The sequence below is a fragment of the Xenopus laevis genome, chromosome 1S (genome assembly GCF_017654675.1).
Source record: "Xenopus laevis strain J_2021 chromosome 1S, Xenopus_laevis_v10.1, whole genome shotgun sequence".
In the NCBI taxonomy this organism is placed as follows: Eukaryota; Metazoa; Chordata; class Amphibia; order Anura; family Pipidae; genus Xenopus; species Xenopus laevis.
The window spans coordinates 89,206,702-89,228,441 of record NC_054372.1 but is presented as its reverse complement, the minus strand read 5'-3'; the positions used below and the strand labels follow the sequence as shown (position 1 = coordinate 89,228,441).

General features: G+C 38.4%; 1 protein-coding gene across 1 annotated transcript; it reads right to left on the bottom strand.

The window, feature by feature from the left end:
• Positions 1-883: 883 nt before the first annotated feature.
• ap1m1.S (adaptor related protein complex 1 subunit mu 1 S homeolog) lies at positions 884-21,106 on the bottom strand. Its single transcript, NM_001095980.1, is given in 12 exon segments — positions 884-1,229; positions 3,321-3,396; positions 3,501-3,626; positions 4,059-4,217; positions 5,416-5,487; positions 7,049-7,191; positions 7,561-7,687; positions 11,264-11,411; positions 12,818-12,948; positions 13,677-13,744; positions 14,655-14,811; positions 20,970-21,106. Coding segments are annotated over 12 exon segments (1,272 nt in total). The 5' UTR covers positions 21,012-21,106; the 3' UTR covers positions 884-1,206.
• Positions 21,107-21,740: the final 634 nt, after the last annotated feature.

The window sequence follows — 21,740 nt, the reverse complement described above, 5'->3', positions numbered from 1 at the left end:
CTCAGGCAGTAATCAGCTCCAGGAAGATCAAAGAAAGTGTAAAGTTACCTGTGAGTACTGTTACAATTAGCCTATATTGTCAGTGGGTCCCTAAGCTCAGAAAGTGAAAGCAGCACAGAGCATGTCCAGTGAATCAGCAGAAAAGAAGATGGGGAGCTACTGGGGGGGTCTTTGTAGATCTTTATTGCTAAAGGGCTGTGGTTGCCTTGGGCTGGTACAGAAGCCCAAGATGTAATGTACAACGTTTTCTAACCTACTTATTTGATTCAGCTTTAGTTCTCATTTAAGGCAGCCCTGCCTTTTGTCCAATATCCCAAAGCATTTTAGAAACATGATTTCCTGTGTGCATAGCTATTACAGAATATCAATAAAAAAAGAATTGTACTAGAGAGTACTTATCACTTTTGAAATCTATTCATTTTCTGCTTTTAGAGATTTTCAAGATTAGCAGTTTTAGACCGTGTTATACTGCTAGGCAGGCTTAAGCTGAACAGTTCTTTTTGAAAGTTCAAAGTATCAGCGACCCAAACACAATCTATGCACTTCCTGGATTGTTAACCCAGGGGTTGCTAAATTCAGCCAAAAACCTGCTATTTGCAGTCTAAATGTGCAAATCAAGTATCTCAGAAAAGGCTAAAAATAAAATGAATGAATGTGAACAGCAAAAGTGTTCAGAGAAGCACCCTGAAGTTTGCCTCAATTTCTCTTCAAATTGCAAAAGAAATGTATCTTTTATTCTAAACTCAGCCAGAAGGTACCAATATGGATGTACTGTGATACTACAACTGAATTATTTCCTCATGGCCAGAACAAGATACAACATCCTTACAGAATCTTTTGATCCTGAATTTCATTACTCAAAATAAACACTATCAAATGAAAGTATATAAAGAACATTTAATCTGTTAGAGAACTTGATGAGTCTTACAGGTCTTTCTGGTAAGATCACAAGCAATGAATTCAGACTGGACCTGGGAATGGCGCAACAGACAACAAACACATTTACAGAAAGCGGAGCAAATCCAGCAGATGCGGTTACCAGATTTTTTTTTTTCCTGTATTGCATATGCGCTGCATACAATGGCAGGATCCAGGTTCTTTGCATTTGGCGGGTTTTCTTTAATATTCCACAGAACAAAATCAGATTGTAGAATAATCAGTTTAAACTATATATATATAACTATGTATCGACCAAAACTTTTCGCTTTACTGTGTTCGAAGTTGATAATCTAGAAAAAGAACAAGAAGTGATTATAAATATGATTGAATAGAAAAATAAAACAAATTAGAAGCACAGAGGTTTGGCTCTTTCCAGGCATATATTGGCAAAACAGAGGTCATGAGTTTTGTGCATGGTTAAACAAGGATATACATACAAACATTTCTCTGCATTTTTGTCTGTGGCCCAGAGATATGTACATGCTTTTATCTCCACTGCATCCATATCAACATCAAATACAGTGTATAAAATAACATGTACAGTGTTTATTGCTGCATAATTGGTTGGTGAGCTGCATAAATGCCACCATCTGAATGTGAATGAGTTACTCTACGTCTCTCTGGCACACAAAACAAAAAGAGCTTTGATAATACACCGATTTATAAATATTCCCCTTACATACTAGATCAGTGCTGTTCTACCTCTGTGGTACGGAGGGCAGGAATTTTTCTGGCCTATGTGGTGAACGCCAGATAATGGAAGCCAGGGTTGATCATGCCCTGTTTTGACAGGGAGCATAGGGCAGGCGAGTATGACACACACCCACACACAGGAAGCCTAAGGAAGGCAGAGTATGACACACACAGGGAGCATAGGGCAGACAGAGGGAGCATAGGGCAGGCGAGTATGACACACACCCACACACAGGAAGCCTAAGGAAGGCAGAGTATGACACACACAGGGAGCATAGGGCAGACAGAGGGAGCATAGGGAAGGCAGAGTATGGCACACACAGGGAGCATAGGGAAGGCAGAATACCGCAGGAGAAACAGGGAAACTTATCAGGACTATAAAATGAAGAGTATAGCACACACACAGGGAGCATAAGGAAAGAGTATAGCACACACACAGGGAGCATAGGGAAGGCAGAGTATAGCACACACACAGGGAGCATAGGGAAGGCAGAGTATGGCACACACAAGGAGTATAAGGAAGGCAGAGTATGACATACACAGGGAGCATAGGGCAGGCAGATTATGACACACACAGGGAGCATAGGGCAGGCAGAGTATGACACACACACACACACAGGGAGCATAGGGCAGGCAGAGTATGGCCCACACAGGGAGCATAGGGCAGGCAGAGTAAGGCCCACACAGGGAGAATAGGGCAGGCAGAGTAAGGCACACACGGAGCAGAGTATAGCACACACAGGGAGCTTAGGGCAGACACAGGAAGCATAGGGAAGGCAGAATACCGCAGGAGAAACGATGCATGTGCCCCTCCAGCAGTTTTTTTGAGATGTGAACAGGTGAACAATGTGGGCAGTTTCAGTCTGGGTCTCAGGTGTGAACAGTACAGGGCATTAGGGTTGTGAGGTGTTACAGGTGTGAATATGAGGTGTAAAAGGGGCAGTTAAACTGTATAGTGATACCTTTTAATATTTACACAAGGTAAGCAGTCACAGCAGCCACTCTTTCATGTGTGGGGCCACACAAGGGGGGGGGGGGGGTGATTGTGGGCCGCCAGTTGGACAGCACTCTACTAGATGATAAATGAAAAATGACACCCTATATTTGTAAACTGGTGTTGTGGACATAATTGATGGCCAGATATACAAAGGTTATCAAGTCCTGTTTTCCTTTTGGCATTTTATATGTTTAGACACAGACACTATATTTCTGCTTTCATAGTGTATCACATTTTCAGTAATACCGGTGGAAAGGAGGTTTTGTTGGAGCAGTGTAGGTTCCTTGTAAGTCAAACCCTTCCTACAAGATTCAGCTTGTTCGGACAGCAGTCAATCATAAAGCAAGACCTTGCAGCTGCTGTAGAGCAGAAGACTCGCTCGGAGTATCAATTAAGTGATTAAAATAGCTGGGGAGAGGGTCTAACATTAGGCACCGCCCAGTGATTGCGACTTTATATCTCCTTTAAGGGTATTATCTATCAAAACCCTTTAACTACATAGCCTGCTACATCAACATGTCAATTTGCAGCAAAACAGCTTCTGCACCTGCACAAATTCTTACCTACACAACAATAAAAAAAAGCTAAAATTTTAGGGTTTTTTGCCCTCTTCTATGTATCTTTAGTGCGTTAAACCAATGTAACGGCTCATTCAAAGATGTATAAAAATGTTAATCAAAACTGATTTTACCTCCATTCTGGGTGATATACCGCACCCATGGCAAGGCCTGGTACCCACTTTTCTCAATGATTTTCAAGTATCGAACCTATAATTTTATAAAATATTTAAAAAACGATTAAAACATTTAAGTATGATACATAATAAAATGCAAAGATATAAATGCACAATGCGTTTCATGCACATTCCTACCTGAATTCCAGAGGTTGTAAAATACGGAATCTCAAACTTCACACTGATAGGAGGTTTTCCTTCTTTGTCTTCTGCCTCAACACTTGGGAGGCCAAAGTGAGCTCTCATGAGATACTCCTTGCCACCCTATAAGAGTGCATACATGACAATGAGCACAAGACACGGGTAATTTACATCTGCAAGTGCAATTGTATGTTTTTTCCCCGCAATGCAGCATTTTTCCCCAGAATTCCAGCATCACTGAGGTTACATGTCCTGGCGCATCACATTTACCAAAATTAATTGCACACACATGCTTGGGATACTTTAGGCCCAAGTGTGCTGCACCTATTTACAAAGGGTGCAAAGGGAACCCTAGAGCAACTGCCTGGTAAGGAGGTGGCAGTAGCTTCAGGGTTCCCCTGTGTCAACAGGCACACCAGTGGTCCATTCAGAACAGAAGGTAGAAAATGCAGAATGCAAAGAGCATATTTTGACTCAAGTACTTTAAAGAATAGGGTTTATAGACAACTTCTGTTTGAAAGTTTATTCTTCAATTCAGGAGCTTTGGAGTCTTACCGGGAAGGACTTTATCGACCACACAATTTCACTATTTTCTGGAATCCATTTGACACTTCCTACTGTGGTCTTGAACTTGGGAGAATCGGCATCATTTGGCACAGGAATGTGAATCTCAACATTGTTGGCAGTAGATCTGCGCTTGAATTGACTTTTAGCCTATAGAAAGTGGTCACAATTATTGCATGCCACGTATAGGTGTGTAAAATGAAGTAACAGTGCTTAATAATTTGCAGCCATTAAGAATCTGGAGGCAAAATAAACCGGTAATGTCACTAGAGCCATCAAGAGTATACCTTATACATACAAGTCTGCTCGCATTACCAAACTAATATTGCTTTGCAGATTTCTAGAGAGAATAAACTGATCATCCTTGTAGTTCCCTAGCTGTGGGGTATGTAGAGACTCGTTCTGCATTAAAGATGAAATTTTTCACCTAGATTTGGAGGCACATTTATCAAAGGTAGAATTCTGAATCCATGCGAGTTTTCAAAAACTCCCCTAAACGTCCATAAATTTTCAAAATTCGATCGAAATTTGTATTTTGTAGGGATGTACCAAATCCACTATTTGGGATTTGGATGAATCCCCGAATCCTTGGTGAAAGATTCAGCCGAATATCAAACCGAATCCTAATTTGCATATGCAAATTGGGGGCAGGAAAGGAAAAAGTGGAAAAAATTATTCTTTTGTGACAAAAGTCACATGATTTCCCTACCCGCCCATAATTTACATATGCAAATTAAGTCTAGGATTTGGATTACGTCCGACCAGGCACGAATCCTGCTGAAAAAGGCTGAATCCTGGCCGAATCCCAAAAACCTGCCATTGGTTTTCCCCTGTATTAAGCACATTATTTCTGGAAATTTGAATGGTAAAGTGTCCCTTTAACCTTGTGGTTCCCCCACTGAGGATGCTTCCTTTTGGGGCACTTGGAGCAGTGACAAGTACAACCCAGAAGGCCAGTTAGGGTAAAAAAAAACAGGTATTTTTTATAAAGCCCAGTTTAAATGTCAAATGAGGATGAGATTTGAGGTGAATATTTATTTGCTGGCCTAAATATTCTTGGAACTATGAGGAGTGTTTCCTGATTCCGTACTTTTATGAGCTACCAGGTTTCCTAACCAAATGATTCACCTTCAAGGTGTATCCTGGCCAAATTCTGGACTGAAAAAGTTAAACCAGTGGAATGCATGATCATGTGACTATTTAGTAGACACCAGAAAACCATTCCTTGCGATTGCACATTGAATTCATTGGTTTACTTACAGCTTTTACAATTACACCCTATCAGCAGGAAGATATATTGTGCCCCATTTATGCACATAGCGACTAATTCAGATCAGATATTACAAACCTTTATCATGTATTCAACACGACTGTGGGAATGTTTTTCTATTACAGATTCAATCCAGATTAGAGGCTTAACCTAGAGACAAGAATACATTTCAAAATTATTAATGTTCAATGGTTTTAATTTTCACATTTGATTCTTCGCAAAAAGAATTAAAAAAATATAAAACAAATTCTTACAATAAATTTAACACTAAACCATTCAATAAGGGGAAGGGAAATTGTATTCTCCTGTGGGACTTTACAGCAATCAAGGCAGCCACTAAGTATGTCAGGCAGGGATGGACTGAGAATTAAATAGGCCCTGGCATTTCAGGTACACAGAGGCCCAATTAGCCCACACAGAGGCCCAAACAGCCTCCACCAGCCCACTAAATACTGACTTTCTATGGCACCTTATAGCAGCCCCTCTGGCATTTGCCAGAACCCACAGATTGCCAGTCCAGGCCTGATGTCAGGACAAAGAGTTACCATTGACCCATTGTCTCTAGCATGAGATCCAGCATCAGAGGCTGATCATTTACCTCTAGGCCAACCACTTCAAAATGCAAGTCTTACTCTTATAGCTCTATACAGCTGTACAGGTCAGAAAGCAAAATCACAGCTAACATACATGCCCTAGCTTGGCCAACTAACATGTTAATGTAAGGAGAGAAAGGCAAGACACTATTAAGTACACAGCAGCGCAATTGCCTTAGCAAAGGAGTTGAGAATCCAGTAGCAACATCATCAAATTGGTTGTCTGGGCAGCTGGAAACATATATAGACAGTATATTCAAATCTTGCCCAAAAAACAATGGCAATCCATTTGTAACATGTTAATTTGAAGATATACACATTTATAGTAGGTTTAAACTAAAAGGCTATGAGATGGACCAGTTGATGGAATGGATTCTGGTTGGTATAGAAATGGTTAATAAGGTCTGGTCAGAGTGACCGCATGGCAGTGAGATGGGGTATGGTCTCTAGAAATTGAGACAAAGGAAATATGTCACTTTCCAAGGAATGTATAAACCCTCTGACAAGCTGCAATATGAGACCAACTTCATTAGCACATATGTCTTCCATGAGGCTGAGGAAGGTCTTTTGTCCCTGGACAAGAAATCGGATATGACGTAAAGTGAATGGGTAGGGAGAAAAGCACTATATAGTGCAGGGAATTTGGAACATCTCTCTCTTTGGATCTGACCTCTTACAACACAGGACACTGCAACAATTCTAGTATTTGAGAACATTGCAGGTAAAGTTAGTGGGGCTCATTTATAAACACTGGACAAATTTGCACCTGGGCAGTAACCCATAGCAACCAATCAGTGAGTGGCTTTTTTCAGCCAGCTGCAGGTTGAGCAATGTAAGCAGGCCTCTGATTGGTTGCTATGGGTTACTGCCCAGGTGCAAATTTGCCCAGTGTTTATAAATGAGCCCCAGTATGCCTTAAGACTATTTGAATAAGTTGTGTCAGATGCGTTATCCAGTAATGTATTTATGGATGTTGTGTATTATGCCTTATTGAATAAAGTAGTGGTTGCAGAAAGCAAGAAGTGTGAACTCAGTACTAACACTTATTTTTGAGTTATATACATATGAATATTTAACAGTTATCAGTATCAATTCAAATAACATATAACTTCACTCACATGTGTGTTCAGACGGTAAGACATGAGCTCAAACTCCCCATCTGGAGGAATGAAGGAAATTGTCCTGTCATTTTCGAATCTTGACAGGCGTACACATTGGTGAAACTTGACATCTTCCAGTTCCACAGATTTGCTCTTTCCACCTAATGGGATTCAAAATTTAAAAAGTTATAGAGATCTAATAAATATGTACCGAATGTAGCCCAGAGCATGAAGGTAAACCATTTGTAAGATCACAGATGTAGTGTAGCCATGAACTGCAATGTATGCAATGTAATAATATATTTCTCAAGGCTTAAAAACAAAACTACCCAAATAACATTGACATTTGATCCTTGCTATTGCATATGTAGTTTCCTAAGCAAAGCAAGTTGTAGTGTTATATACACTGATTAGAATATGCAAAAAAGCTGTTTAATTAAATGCAACTGTAATACAACTATGAATAGTCTAAATATACCAGATATTAACAATAATTAAAATAGATTTAAAAAAAAAAAAAAAAAACTTACGCCCAGTATTGTCAAATAGAACTTTATCATTTAATCCAAGACGAAGTTCGGGCATTCCTGAAAGAAACACTCGCATTTTGATGGACCCTACTATCTCACTGCGTAACACGTTTCCATTTGCACTCACCTAGGAGGAAAAACAAAAGTTATTTTCTAACAAGGTCTAGAGCGGAGTGGTTTGCTAATGACAGTTTAAATAAATGGTTTAATGCCAGGCTACTTTGAAAACATAATGCTGGTAAATATTCACAAAGGTGCTTGTAACATAATGTAGAGAAAAGACACTTTTTGTATGATTTTTTTTTAATGTTTAATAGTATTTGTACAATGCAGACAATCTTTTCCGTTTCTGTGGCCTGAAATCACACCCACTAAAATCACACAGCCAAGACTTGTTAAATAGCACTAAATTCAAATGCAAATGGTTCTTATAAGTGTAGTACAGTGTGCATTACATTACATATGCCTTAAATAATTGATAGTATGGAGAATCCTTAATAGAGAATGCCTATAGATAATAAACTGTCCGTAAGATATTATCCTGTTTTAAAGGGATACACATAGATAAATAAAATAATGAGAGTCCAGAAAAGAAAATTAACTAAAATGTATACAAGATCTGTGAAGAAGAAACGCTCACGGAGACATGATGTCTAAATATATACGGATACCATGGAATAAACAGTCTGGTTACTTATTCACAGCAGAACAGCACAGAACAGGCATTGGGATTAGAATGAAGGTTTTTGGCAGGAAAGATAAGGAGCTTTAAAATTATTTGTACTGGCAGATTTAGCCATGAAGCACTGGATGAAGCACTGGATGAAGCACTGGATGAAGCACTGGATGCGTTTTTAGCAAGTGAGAAAATACACTGCTGCTTAACACGTTAAGTATTAGATTGGGAAGAAAACACATTTTGCCCCATGTGGGTAGTAAAAGGCATAAACAAGAATCAGTCTTTCTGAGAACATATTAATTTGAAGCTTTCTGCTCTATTTGGTCCCAGTATTTGAATATACAAAAACGATACTGATGTTCAATCTCATTTGCCTAGCCAGTAATGCACTTTTCAGCCAAAAAAAATTGGGAAATAAGCTACAGAAGAAGAAACCTAAATGCAAAAGGAACAATGCCAGTCTTCAAACTCGCAGACTTCTGTAATGAATACAAGAGACATGAGTGCTTGTATGCATTGCCACCAAATAGAAAAAGGAAGAATTGAAATGCAATAATCAAAAATGTAACGTAATTAAAAAGAAAAAAAATAAATAGTGAAGACCACTTAAAGAACACTAAGTTGAATAACCTTTAATACAGTCATATGAAAAAGTTTGGGAACCATTCTAAATTCTTTGGAGTTTTGTATATCATTAGCGGTGCTTTCAAAGTGGACCATTCGTCCATACAAAATCTGTCCAATTCAGTTAAATTTGATGGCTGCTGAGCATGGACAGCCTGCTTCAAACCATCCCATAGATTTTCGATGATATTCAAGTTGGGGGACTGTGACGACCATTCTTTTTACTTCTTCCTCTGCATAAATGCCTTTGTAGATTTCGAAGTGTGTTTAGGTCATTCTTTTGTTAGAATATCCAACCCATGCGTAACTTCAACTTTTTGACTGATGCTTGAACATTATACTGAAGAATTTGTTGATCTTGGGTTGAATTCATCCAACCCTCGACTTTAACAAGGGCCCCTGAACTAGCCACCCAGCCCCACAGCATGATAGAACCTGCACCAAATTTGACAGTAGGTGTTTTTCTTGGAATGTGGTGTTTTTCCGCCATGCAAAGCGCTTTTTGTTATGACCAAATAACTAAATTTTTGTCTCATCAGTCCAAAGCACTTTGTTCCAAAATGACAAAATGATGAGTGGCTTGTCTAAATGAGCTTTTGCCTACAACAAGCGACTGTTTGTGGCGTGAGTGCAGAAATGGCTTCTTTCTCATCACCCTGCCATATACATGTTCTTTGTGCAAATTGCGCTGAATTGTAGAACGATATACAGATACACCATCTGTATCAAGATGTTCTTGCAGGTCATTGTAGGTGATCTTTGTGTTGTCTGTAACCACTTACAATCCTCCGCATATGCCGCTCCGGTATTTTTCTTGGCCTGCCAGACCGGGGTTTTACAGCAACTGTGCCTGTGGCCTTCCATTTCCTGATTACACTCATTACAATTGAAACTGACAGTCTAAACATCTTATATAGCTTTTTGTAGCCTTTTCCTAAACAATCTTTGTTTTTAGATCTTTTGAGAGTTGCTTTGAGGATTCCATGCTGTCATTCTTCAGAGGAGAGGCAAACAGAAGCACAACTTGCAATTGGCCACAACTTGCAATTGTGTCATGATTGGACACACCTGCCTATGAAGTTCAAGTCTTTACGAGCTAATCCAATCAATTTGGTGTTTTCTTTTTTGTTGAAAGTGGAGTCAATTATTATGCAGGCTGAGAGGGGTTCCCAAACCTTTTCATATGACTTTACATACTAGAACCCATATGTAATAAAAAGGCACTAAGTTTACCCAGGAGCAGTAACCAACAGCAACTTAGAAGATGCATGTTTTAAAACAGGTGACCAGTAAATGCTACCTGTTGATTGGTTGCTATAGTTTACTGATCCGGAAGTATTTTATTACATAATCCCCTTATACGTTCCTATTTTTTTTGTACAGGTATGGGACCTGTTATTCAGAATGCTCTGGACCTGGGGTCTTCTGGCTAATTGATCTTTCTGTAATGTGGATCTTCATACTTTAAGTCTACTAGAAAATCCTTTAAACATTAAATAAATCCAATAGGCTGGTTTTGTTTCTAATAAGGATTAATTGTACAGGTATGGGACCGGTTATCCAGAATGCTCGGGACCTGGGGTTTTCCGGATAATGGAGCTTTCCGTAATTTGGGTCTTCATGCCTTAAGTCTACTAGAAATTCATTTAAACATTAAATAAACCCAATAGGCTGGTTTTGCTTCCAATAAGGATTAATTATATCTTAGTTGGGATCAAGTACAAGCTACTGTTTTATTATTATAGAGAAAAAGGAAATCATTTTTAAAAATTTGGATTATTTGGTTAAAATTGAGTCTATTATTCGGAGCTTTCTGGATATCGGGTTTCCGGATAAGGGATCCTATACCTGTATCTTAGTTTAGATCAAGTACAAGGCCTGGTTTTATTTTTACAGAGAAAAAGGAAAGAATTTTTTAAAATGTGGATTATTTGGATAAAATTACAGCCATTCAGTAATTCAGAGCTTTTGTATTCAAACAATAAAATCCCAACAGTAACTTGGATGAATAGAGAAGTGAATGAGCTGATTCAAGTTTAAATACAGCTCCGAGGTTTGTAATAATAGAATAATACAGATAATAACATTTGCAGTTTGTAATAATTGAAAAGAAATGTTTTACTTTGTAATATTTTCAGAATATAATCAGAAGAGATTAAGGGTTAGGATGGGGGTTGCACTAAAAACCTTTACTGGATACTGGATTTAGAGACTTACAAATGACTTTCTTTCTATTGTTATTCTATGGGTAGGCTATTACATTTTCTTTTACTTCTTCATGAAATACATTGACAATAACAAGATTAATATGATTTTAATAACATCAGGATAAATAACTACTGCTCAGTTTAAGGTGCAATTAAGTTGTTAGTTGCAAGTATAAAGTATAACTGAATTTACCAAAAGATTCACAGATTCTATGACATCCAGGAAAACTTCATTCTTCCTATATTTAATGCCTTCTGATCTCCACGATACAGCATTTGTTACTGTGGCAGGTGGACGGGGTGCTCCAGTTTCTAATTTATGACCTTCTTGAGTGATATACCTAGAAACATATATGTGTATACTGGTCAGTGGTAGAACGCTTTCTGAAACATTCAAAACATTCAAAACATTGAAATATTTGTTATTCTCAATAAGTCAACACTGTAGGGGTCATTTACTCTGATCCTGGACGCAAGTGCAAAAGTACTTGAGAGCACAAACACATGCCCCTTACTATTCAAAAAACTTTCTGTATGGGCTCTAGCAGTCCTCTGCACCTAGCTAGATTTGTGTGCTAGAATGGAAAGGTGCAGAGTGCAGCAATAATAGACAGATAGCATAGCTGTCCTTGTTTTAAACCTGTATTTGATTCAACATTAAATTTTTGGACTTTGTTTTACACTGACTTATACACACTTGAAAAAGGGCCCCTGGTGCCTGAAACCCAATAAAAGCTATTCGGCTATTCTGCACCTAGTGTGTGATTCCCAAGTTTACAAATGTACTACCAATACAATCAGGAGGCCAGGAACGGAGCTTCCAGGGAACCACCACTACTACCTATGAATCTTCTTGCATTTCTTGCAAAAGTCTAACAGCAGCTATTGAAAAGGAGGGCATGGCCCTAGCACACTTACACTTCTATTACCTAGCCTCCCAAGTCTATTACATACATTGGTGCTTTTCTCCTAACCCCTATAATCCTAACACCGCACTCCAACCATCCATCCTCCATTCAATAGAAGGCCTGAGAACTTACCCTTAAAGGCACCACTCAAATATGGCCAACTTACTGGACACCCTACTGACTCCACAGCTTTGAAAATACTGCACCACCCTTTGCCACTTCTCTCGCCCCAACTTAAGCCAACTCTCTCCTATACCATCTATGTGAACTACAAGATTTTGTTTACTGGCCATGGCTGGACTTTTAAAAAATTTCTAACCTTATACCTGGCTCTCAGTTCCCACACACCAAGAATTGCAAGAAATAGTCTCCGGCCAACAGGTGCAACTTTACAGATATCTCCAAATCAGGCACGCCTTTCCTGCGCAGTTCCATAATCTCTCTCCTACTGTGGCCATGATAGCTGTAGAAGGTACCCTCTAATCCCCATCCTCAGCCAAACTCTTATCTAGACTTTATAGAGGAATTATGGGAACAGTTAAGCCACCTTTTCCCCGAGCTTATCTCCTTTGGACAGAGGCCATTCCAGGACTTGAATATAATCAATGGGAGGAGGCCACAGACAATACCTATAACTTCCTAATCTCAATAAACTTTTCAAGCAGGGCCAATAAACAAAGTGACCAATATCCATAGTAGATATTTTTATCAGGATTGTCAGCCCACCATCATCTATCTGTGTGTGGCTAGTGTTCAGTGTGTTAAATATTGTTTAGACAGAAAAGCCCATAAAGACAGGAGGAGACAAATGAACAGAAAAAACTTCACTGGACACTTACTCTTGTAAAATTTTGCTGTCTGTGGTTTGAGGATAGCCAAAATCCATTAGCTCATCTAATAACTCGTATATAATTACAAAATTATCACGGATACTTTCCTCTTCTAACTCTTTAAAGTACTCAGAAAATACCTAAAAAAAAACAAAAACACAATAAATTTCTCTTTCTTCTTTATACACAGAAAGTTGAATTGATTTCTGTCCTAAAGTATGCCAGATTTAACATATATAAACAATTTATCATAACCAATTGAAGAATACAGAACATTATACAAAGTGTTAAATGAAGCTATGATTAGATACAAGGTTACACAAAACATCTCTTTCTTAGAATTATCTAACCTATATGTATCTTGTGCAACTAATAACTCAAACTGACAATAAAATGCTTTGCTGAAAATTAGATTGCAAACTGGCTTTACCCAGCATACAAATATTAGCATAAGGAGCCGTTGGTAAGGAGCTGATTTCAACAACTGTTTGCAGTTGGAGTAGTCACCTGCTTTGCAAACAATCTGCTAAGGAGCACACAAATTCAAGTACACCTTTAAAACAGTAATATTTATCACAGTACTTATGGGTATAAATTAGTACATTGGAGACCTGTTAGCTCTCAGAAAACTAAGTCCTAGCAATGTACTGAATTTAAGCATCCCATACAAATATAGGACACAATTATTTTGTATGATATAACATGTGTGTAGCATCTGCAATTATCAGAACTGATTGTTTTCCTAGAAGTTAGCACAGTGTGGTGGTATCTGTTTTCCTGTATTTCTAGCACCATCTAAAGGCATCAATAATTCTTTCCTTTTGCAGAATGTGTGATGGTTACTGATGTAAATGCTCCAAATACACACCTGGACTACTTTGTACAGAAAGGAGAATACCAACGATACACAGGCGTTCTTTTTAGACGTTGCAACAACTAAATAATGTTAAGGTGAATATAGCATAGAAATACAGATATACAAATGTTTCAGTAGTTTCAGGCTGCAACTATAACCCATAAAGGATATCCCAGAAGTGTTAGAAAACATTTTAATACAGTTATATTAGTATATTAATCTTGGGGGTAAACTTGTGGGTGGGTGTGTGAGGGGTAATTTATTATATTTTAATAAATCTCTTATTACATTAGGAGATCTCAAGCCTGAATAAAGCATCTCCTAATCTGTCATTCGGATTTCAAGTCACTTGCATACTGAGCAAGTGTCTGACTCCTGAATTATGAGACACTTGTTCAGTCTGTAAAAACATATACCCCATGGTGACTGCCTCCACATCTTCGAAGTAGTAGTATTCTATACCTATCTGGAATGTGAACAGATATAGTTTCTGTGGGGGAAACAAATGTTTAGCAATTGCTACCCTTTAGGTCCCCATAACAGAAGGTAGTACTCCTAAGGCCAGCGTTCTTTTCTTTAAAAACTCACTAGCTTGGGGTGCTTTCATGCACAGCACACCATTACCATTTTTTTCAGTGCTTCCTGGTATTCTCTGAGCTGGTTCAAGCTGGGCATATGTATAGTACAGTAATATATGAAAAAATGTACCGCACATGCACCTACTCAGGGGAATTCTTAGGGGTTCTGAAAAAAAAAAAGACAACAGCAGTATGCTCTATGTGAAAATACCCAAGGGAAATGCAAAAGAATAATCAGTAGTATAAATACAACTTGAGCAGGTATATTATAAGAAGTACTTTTATGATAATGAATGGTATAAATCACTTATTGTCTAAAATTCTTTGTGGAAATAAATGTTTTGATTGCAGTAAATTAACTGTGGAGTGGCACCAAAAATAAAGACGTGAACAATCAAATCAGATAGGATACGATATAGATTGTTGTGTTTAATCCACATGAACCGGACACCTCCATGGGCAAGTATTGGTGAGAGTGCTCCCTCTTCTTCCTTTTCCATCAAAATTGGCATAAAGTGCTCCACTTCTGACATGTCCACATCACCACGGTAATTCCGGCAAATGAGGACCTTTAAAACAAATAAAAATGGTGAATAAGACTCTACCTCCTGGGTTGGTCAGTATTTCTATTAAGGCCTACACCTATCTGTTGAACAGCCCTACAGATAAAAATAATGATGATAATATGGTCATCATATTACAGAGGGGTTACATAATACTTAACTGCTGCCCCACATGCTTTTGCTCTGGCTTTCTAGGTTCTATTAGCAAGTATGCTTCTTTCTATTAGATCAAAATAAAGATCCTTATTTATTCTACACTCCACTGATTACAAATTTAAAATTATGAAATAGTATTTGATTGTAAATCATTTTACGCAGTAGCATGGGGAAATTAGTGGATTAGGTTACTCTCTCCTCCACTGCTCAGTAGAGATTTGGCCATAAAAAAAGATTTCTCCTATTTAGCATTCTTTATGGATGCACATTTTTAGAAATGCTTGTTGTCCCATAATTACAATAATGTTGGAGGTATCTACTAGTCATGTGCGGGTCAGGGTTTCCCTGACTCGCACCCGACCTGCTAATACCCGTGCCCTCCCCCGCTTCCGGGGGTCCTTTTATAGATCCGCACCTCCCCGCCCCACTGATGACATCATAATGATATCACAAAAGAGGCAGGGTGAGCAGACGCGACACTATAAAACTGGAACCCGGAAGTCGGATGCCGGCATTTGAAGGTGACGGGCGGGGAGAGCAGGAGAAGAGCTCAGCCCGCCACCCGCGTGGAGCACTGCGAGGTCGGGTCGGCCCACACATCACTAGTATCTACATATACAATGTGCCCAGTTTTTGACTAACCACAAAATAAGGTAGAGGAAAATTACTAAATAGCCTTCATTTTGTGTGGTTTTAGAATTATTTAAATTTTTTGTTCTACGACTCTTCAGTTTGGAATTTCCAAAGCTTTTTTTGTTGCTAGGGCCCCATTTACCATAGCAACCAGACAGTAGTTAGGAAGATAAATAGGAGAAGAAATCTATCAAAGAATAAGTACAAGTATGTTATCCAGAATGCTCATGGCCTGGGGCATTCTGGATAAAGGATCTTTCTGTAATTTAGATCACTATACCTGTAAACATTAAACAAACCCAATAGTTTAATTGTTTTGCATTCAATAAGGATTAAAAATACCTTAGTTACAGGTTTGTTCAATGTATGGTTTTTTTATTACACAGAGAAAGGTGGTCAATTTTGAAAATTGGAATGAATTGTTTAAAATGGTGTCTGTTGGAGATGACCTTCCCTTAATTCAATCTTTCTGGATAAGGGGTTTCCAGATAAGGGGTTTCCAGATAAGGGCTCCCATAACTGTTTCAATAAGTAACAACTAACATAGCCTCTCACAGGTCATCAGTTATTTGGTTGACCAGGTCAAGTAGTTTTTTCTGTGCGCAGAGAATTGGTTTCTCCCTATAAATTCTCTGTGTGCACTGGCCTCAGAATTTATGTGTACCCGTATGGGTCTATGGCATAAACAAATTAATGAAAATAATGTAAATAGCCACACAAAAACAGCAATATATAGAACAACATATGTTTCCTTCTTTTTATTTTGGCCCAATAACAGCTTGCTTGCTAGAGTGGACAAAGTAAACTTTTACTCCATAAGCCACAGCAATATAGCCTTCTTTTGGGTCTGCCATCTACAATCAACGACATACAAAAAAAAAATAATTGTCCATTATACAGTTTAGGAAATTATAAAGATTGCAAATGAAAATAAAGAGAAAAATTGTAGATACTGAATTGTTAGATACCCTGCAGTACTGTTTTGTTCATTATTCCATAGGTTGTAATGTGTATGTGGTTTAATATTTTTTTTTTCAGTTGTTATTTCTGTTACACACACTGATCAGTTGAAGTAGTACAGGGCCTGGGTCTCTTGCAACTACACTTTGGACCAAGTTTTGTACTGAACAGTTAGTGGGAAATAAGGTGACATGTGGGGGAAGGGAGCAGAAAGGGTAAGAACACAAGGTTCAGTAGGCTGGTTACACACATAAATAAGTCTGTGTATTAAATTGTTAATTCTGTTTCAATGCTATAAGTCTTTCTGGTATGAGCAACAGAAACAGCAGCCAAACCTTAACATACTGTAAAAAAAAATTCAGCTGAGTTGCTCAAATGGTAAGCAGTACAGAGAGTCTTTTTCTCCCAGCCCTGAAAACACAATGGTCATATTGCTTGGAGCCAAGATTGGGACAAGACAGATGCTTTTTGTGCTTAAATGGGGTCAGAACTGTTGTGAAAACAACAGTTCTGCAAAAGCTCTACTTGCATAGTCAGCAGGCACTGTATTCAAACTGTGAGCCCCATACTGATGATGGTTTTTACAGGAAATAAGTAAGAGCAATATCTAGTATAGGTAATAAAAAAAAAAACTAAAAAAAATTGGACTTGTTGAGTAATCATTGAAGATGTTTCACTACTCATCTGAGCAGCTTTTTCAGTTACGGGTTTTCGCCCAGAATAACATACCTTTCTCCCTGCAGTCTGTTTTTCCTTTCTTACAAACAGCAGCTCATTAGCTACTTCCTTCCTTGGCTATACTAAAGCTCTGCCCCCTTTTCCTTTCTGAAATCTTTCTTTCTTTTACTAACATAGCCATAGAGAGAAAGGAAAAGGGGAGAAAAAGAACTCAGATAGGAAAGGGGGCAGAGCTTTAGGCTAGCCAAGGAAGTAACAAAGTTTTTTTTAATAGAGAAACGAAAGAAAAAAATGGAATGCCGGGAGAAAAAATATTTTTTCAGAAAACTTAAATTAGAAAAAAAGCATAAAAAGCCTTAAAATAAAAAAAAAATGTTACCAAGGCAACAAGGGCCATTAAGCTGTAGTCTACATAGTGCTTTATGCATGCTTATTTATGTATAGCTTAATAACATTACTGCTGAAAAGTAGTTCACCTTTTGACTAAGGGCAATTGGGCAGATTTCAGTCAGAAAACACTTGTGTTCACATTTCTAGTCAAAACCGACCCCATGGGTACCATACCAGCTGGATCTAATTCATACCTTGCACTACACACACACAATGGTGTGGGATATCTGCCAGCATTTTTACACAAGTAGGGAAAAACAGTGTGAGCCATTCTCCTTAAATGTAATCAGTGAACAGCATATTTGAAATAATTACACAACTGCCACTCTGGTTGTTAAAAGGTTAACAGTAATGCTGCAGCATCTCCTTAATCACTTAGGAATCCTTCTCCTCCTATATCCCCCTTAGACCACTCCCTCGGGAATTTACTTTGGCTGTTGGCTCATGAGCATGCTCAGTTCTTCTCAGCTCAGATTACTAAACACACCCTCCAGTCTAACAGCCAATGAAGAGATAGCTTTGCTGGTTCCCTTAGACACTCTGCTCTAGCTGTCTGATCCTATTTTTTTCTCCTAAGCACTTCTCTTGAGCTCAGCTTAACCATTACAGCGCTCAACCCCAGCAGATCTTTTTATCTACTTTTTAAGTCGGTTGTGCCTGTGTAAGCTTGCATTGCATGAACTTTACAGCATACATGTCCTGTTTGTAGATGTCAATGTTACTGATGATTTTATTCGTAGAAGTAAAATTTAATTCTTAAACTTAATACGTAAAGATACCCAGACTCTCCAGACACTCGAGGAGTATAATTACAATTTAGAAAAAGAAAACAAACCTTGTTTGTGACCGTATAAAATTCACCAAACCTCCTATACTTTGTACACACTTTCCCAGGTATATGTTTGTCACAGTTAAAATTGCCACTTTGTTCTAGTTTGTTTAGCAATTATGTGATTGTCTAACAAGTAACCTTTTCTGCTTCAGGTATCCAATTGATACTTTGTTACAGATCCCAAGGGTAAACTGATAGCATTTAGTTACATGGAATGTATAAAATAAACTATATTTGATGTACTTTTTTATGAAGAGTCTATTATAACCTACAAAACCGCAAACCCCACAGTCCTTAGAATAGAAAATAGATTAGTAAAAGAGTCTGTGGGACTGTGGGGTTTGTGGTTTTGTAGGTTATAATAGACTCTTCAAAGCAAATATAGGAAGGTAAAATTTGAGACCGCATCCCTGCAGTTCCTGTCCTTCTCCAGCTTTGTGGTGCTCATAGGGACCAGAAAAAACAATTAGCTAGATCTTGGGAGCAACTCCACCCTCTATACAATTTCACCTTTCTCTATCTTTATAGAAGGAGGAAATCCTGAGTGTATGCTTAAAGATCACAGGGAATTTATTAACTTTAAAACTACTAGAATCAACTAATTGCACAAGTCACTTTATATATTGTGCACTATTTATTTATATTCAAGTTTGGAATTAATTAACTGCATAACTCACTTTATAATTCATGAATTAGCCAATTGGTTTAATTGAGAAGTTTAGAGCAAACATATACGACTGCTAATTAATTGGAGAGTTTTACAGTACCGGTACTTGGAATTAATTAAATAAGGTGATTAAATCAGTATTAAGAATTAATTTTGAGTATTTTCAAGTGTTATCAATTGATTAAGGCGCAAATTTAAAATTGTTTTAGAATAAAAGAAACAACTAACTATTCGAGGAATTTTAAAACGTTTTATTTGAAATGGCACTTTATATTTATTTATTATATAGCTGGTTCTAGTTTAATTGAGTACATCAAGTAATATAGTTTATATTATACATTCCATGTAACTAAATGCTATCAGTTTACCCTTGGGATCTGTAACAAAGTATCAATTGGGTACCTGAAGCAGAAAAGGTTACTTGTTAGACAATCACATAATTGCTAAACAAACGGGAACAAAGTGACAATTTTAACTGTGACAAACATATACCTGGGAAAGTGTGTACAAAGCATAGAAGGTTTGGTGAATTTTATACGGTCACAAACAAGGTTTCTTTTTTTTTAAATGTTACTGATGATGTGTCAGAGGGAAAATGGCAGCCGGGTGAAAGCATGTATTTGCTTTAGGAAAATGTGATGGCGCTGGCAAATGGAGGGGGTATATGCAGTACAAATGATGTGGCTTGGGTAGGGAATATATGCCCAATTTATATACATGGAAGCAAATGTAGGCTTTACATGCCCTTTAAGAAAAACCATGCTACAGTTATGTGTCTTTTAAAAAATGGCCCAACAGGCATTACAAAAATATAAGCACATACATGTAGGTAAATAAATATGTAATTTTAAAATGTACGTTACACTGTTCATTTGTGGATTTAACTTAACCAGGTTTAAAAACCACCAAGCTTTAATTAATTTTCCAATAAGGGTGAAATCTCAGGGAGAATTTTGCTGCCATAGGTATGCCTGGAAGTCCATCTTATATAATATTCTTGAGACAGTGGCTGTATTACTGGTAAACTGATGTTTTCCAACATTTGTAACATTGCAATGAGTCTGGGCAGGGGCCTAGCCATACCTGGATCCCCAACAGGGGCATAATGAACAGAGGAAGCTGACCCTGCGGTTGCAGGGGGTCCAGGAGGTATAGGGGCCCCAGAAGGCCCTAAATAATTAGCAATTTCTACATATATTTGAAGAAGAAAAAAAAAGAGACAACCCCTGGTTACGTTGGGGGCCCTAAAATTAATTTGCAGTGGGGCCCAGTAACATATAGTCACACCACTGATCGCCAATAGAATATTAGAGGAAGCCTCTGGTTATTTGACTAATGAGTAATATTTCATGCCATGCTTGGCTGCTGACCTTCAGACTGTCCTCGAATATGTAGGTAAAGGTTTGGTATCCAAGTGATTTGCACACGGGGCACCTGCTGCTCTCACACACTCCCATTAGCTAATGAATGGCAGCCAAAGAAGCAGCATTCAGAGCATCTGGTACAGGGCGAGGGCGTACAAATCACCATGTAACACATTTATAGTAATCAGTTACAGGCAGTCAGTGCTGTAATCTTACCACACAAAGAAGAGACCCACCAGGCCCTGAATAAAGAATTCAGCGACCTCCGCGCGCACACACAACCTATTATCGCGTAATAATACATGCAGGTGCTTAGTTCCATATTGTCGCAACACAAATGTATATGTAGCGCTTCATTCAATCCGCCTTTCTCATACAGAACAAAAGCATTCCATTCCGCACCATAACGCTACACCATGGCCCTGCCAGCACCGGCTCATAGCGAACAGCTCTGCCCACCGCATTCATACTCTCCATCTCTCACCTTCCCCTTTAGGTCTAGCACATACACAGCGCTAGCCGACATCCTTGCGGCCGAAGATAGCCCTTCGAAGGCAAGCTAAAATGCTGGCCACTGGCCAAAGCTTCCTTATCCTCAGTTCTCTCACAATACCATCCCCGTTATCCACCTCAATAGCGGTCCGCTAAGGCAGGAAGCGCAATACAACTTCCGGTTAGCCCTGTCATTGCGACTTAACATTCCCCAACTAAGATGGCGGCTTCAGTAAACCAGAGGGGTCTGCCATGTTGTATGTTAGCTTATGCCCTGTACATTCCCTGCTTAAGAAATGTCTGCGACATGTTCAAAAAAATAATGTTTATTGTTATACAGACATTTTACAAATTCCTTAGATTGTAATGTAAACGTGCTCAGTAACTAAAACAAATCACATGTCACAGATTGCAAAGACCTGTATCTCTCTTCCTATGTGAAATTACAAAAGGCAGTTCCACTTAAGCGAATGGGGCTTGTGCTGAACATTCTGTTGTAATGAGGTATAAAACATATTCCTTGATAAGGAGGCACAGGACACATGGGGAAATTATGAATCTATTTCTTCATGTTTGGTCCTTGTGAGATAGATAATTTGACAGTTATTAGTGCACATATAACCCCTTTGCAGAATAGATTCCTGCTAACAAAACAGTCACAAAGATGGGTGAATGGAGAGTATTGTATGTGGTAATCTAATTATCTACATACGACCAAACATTGAGTAGTTTCAGTTTCCCTGTTTGTCCTGCTTAGCTCAAG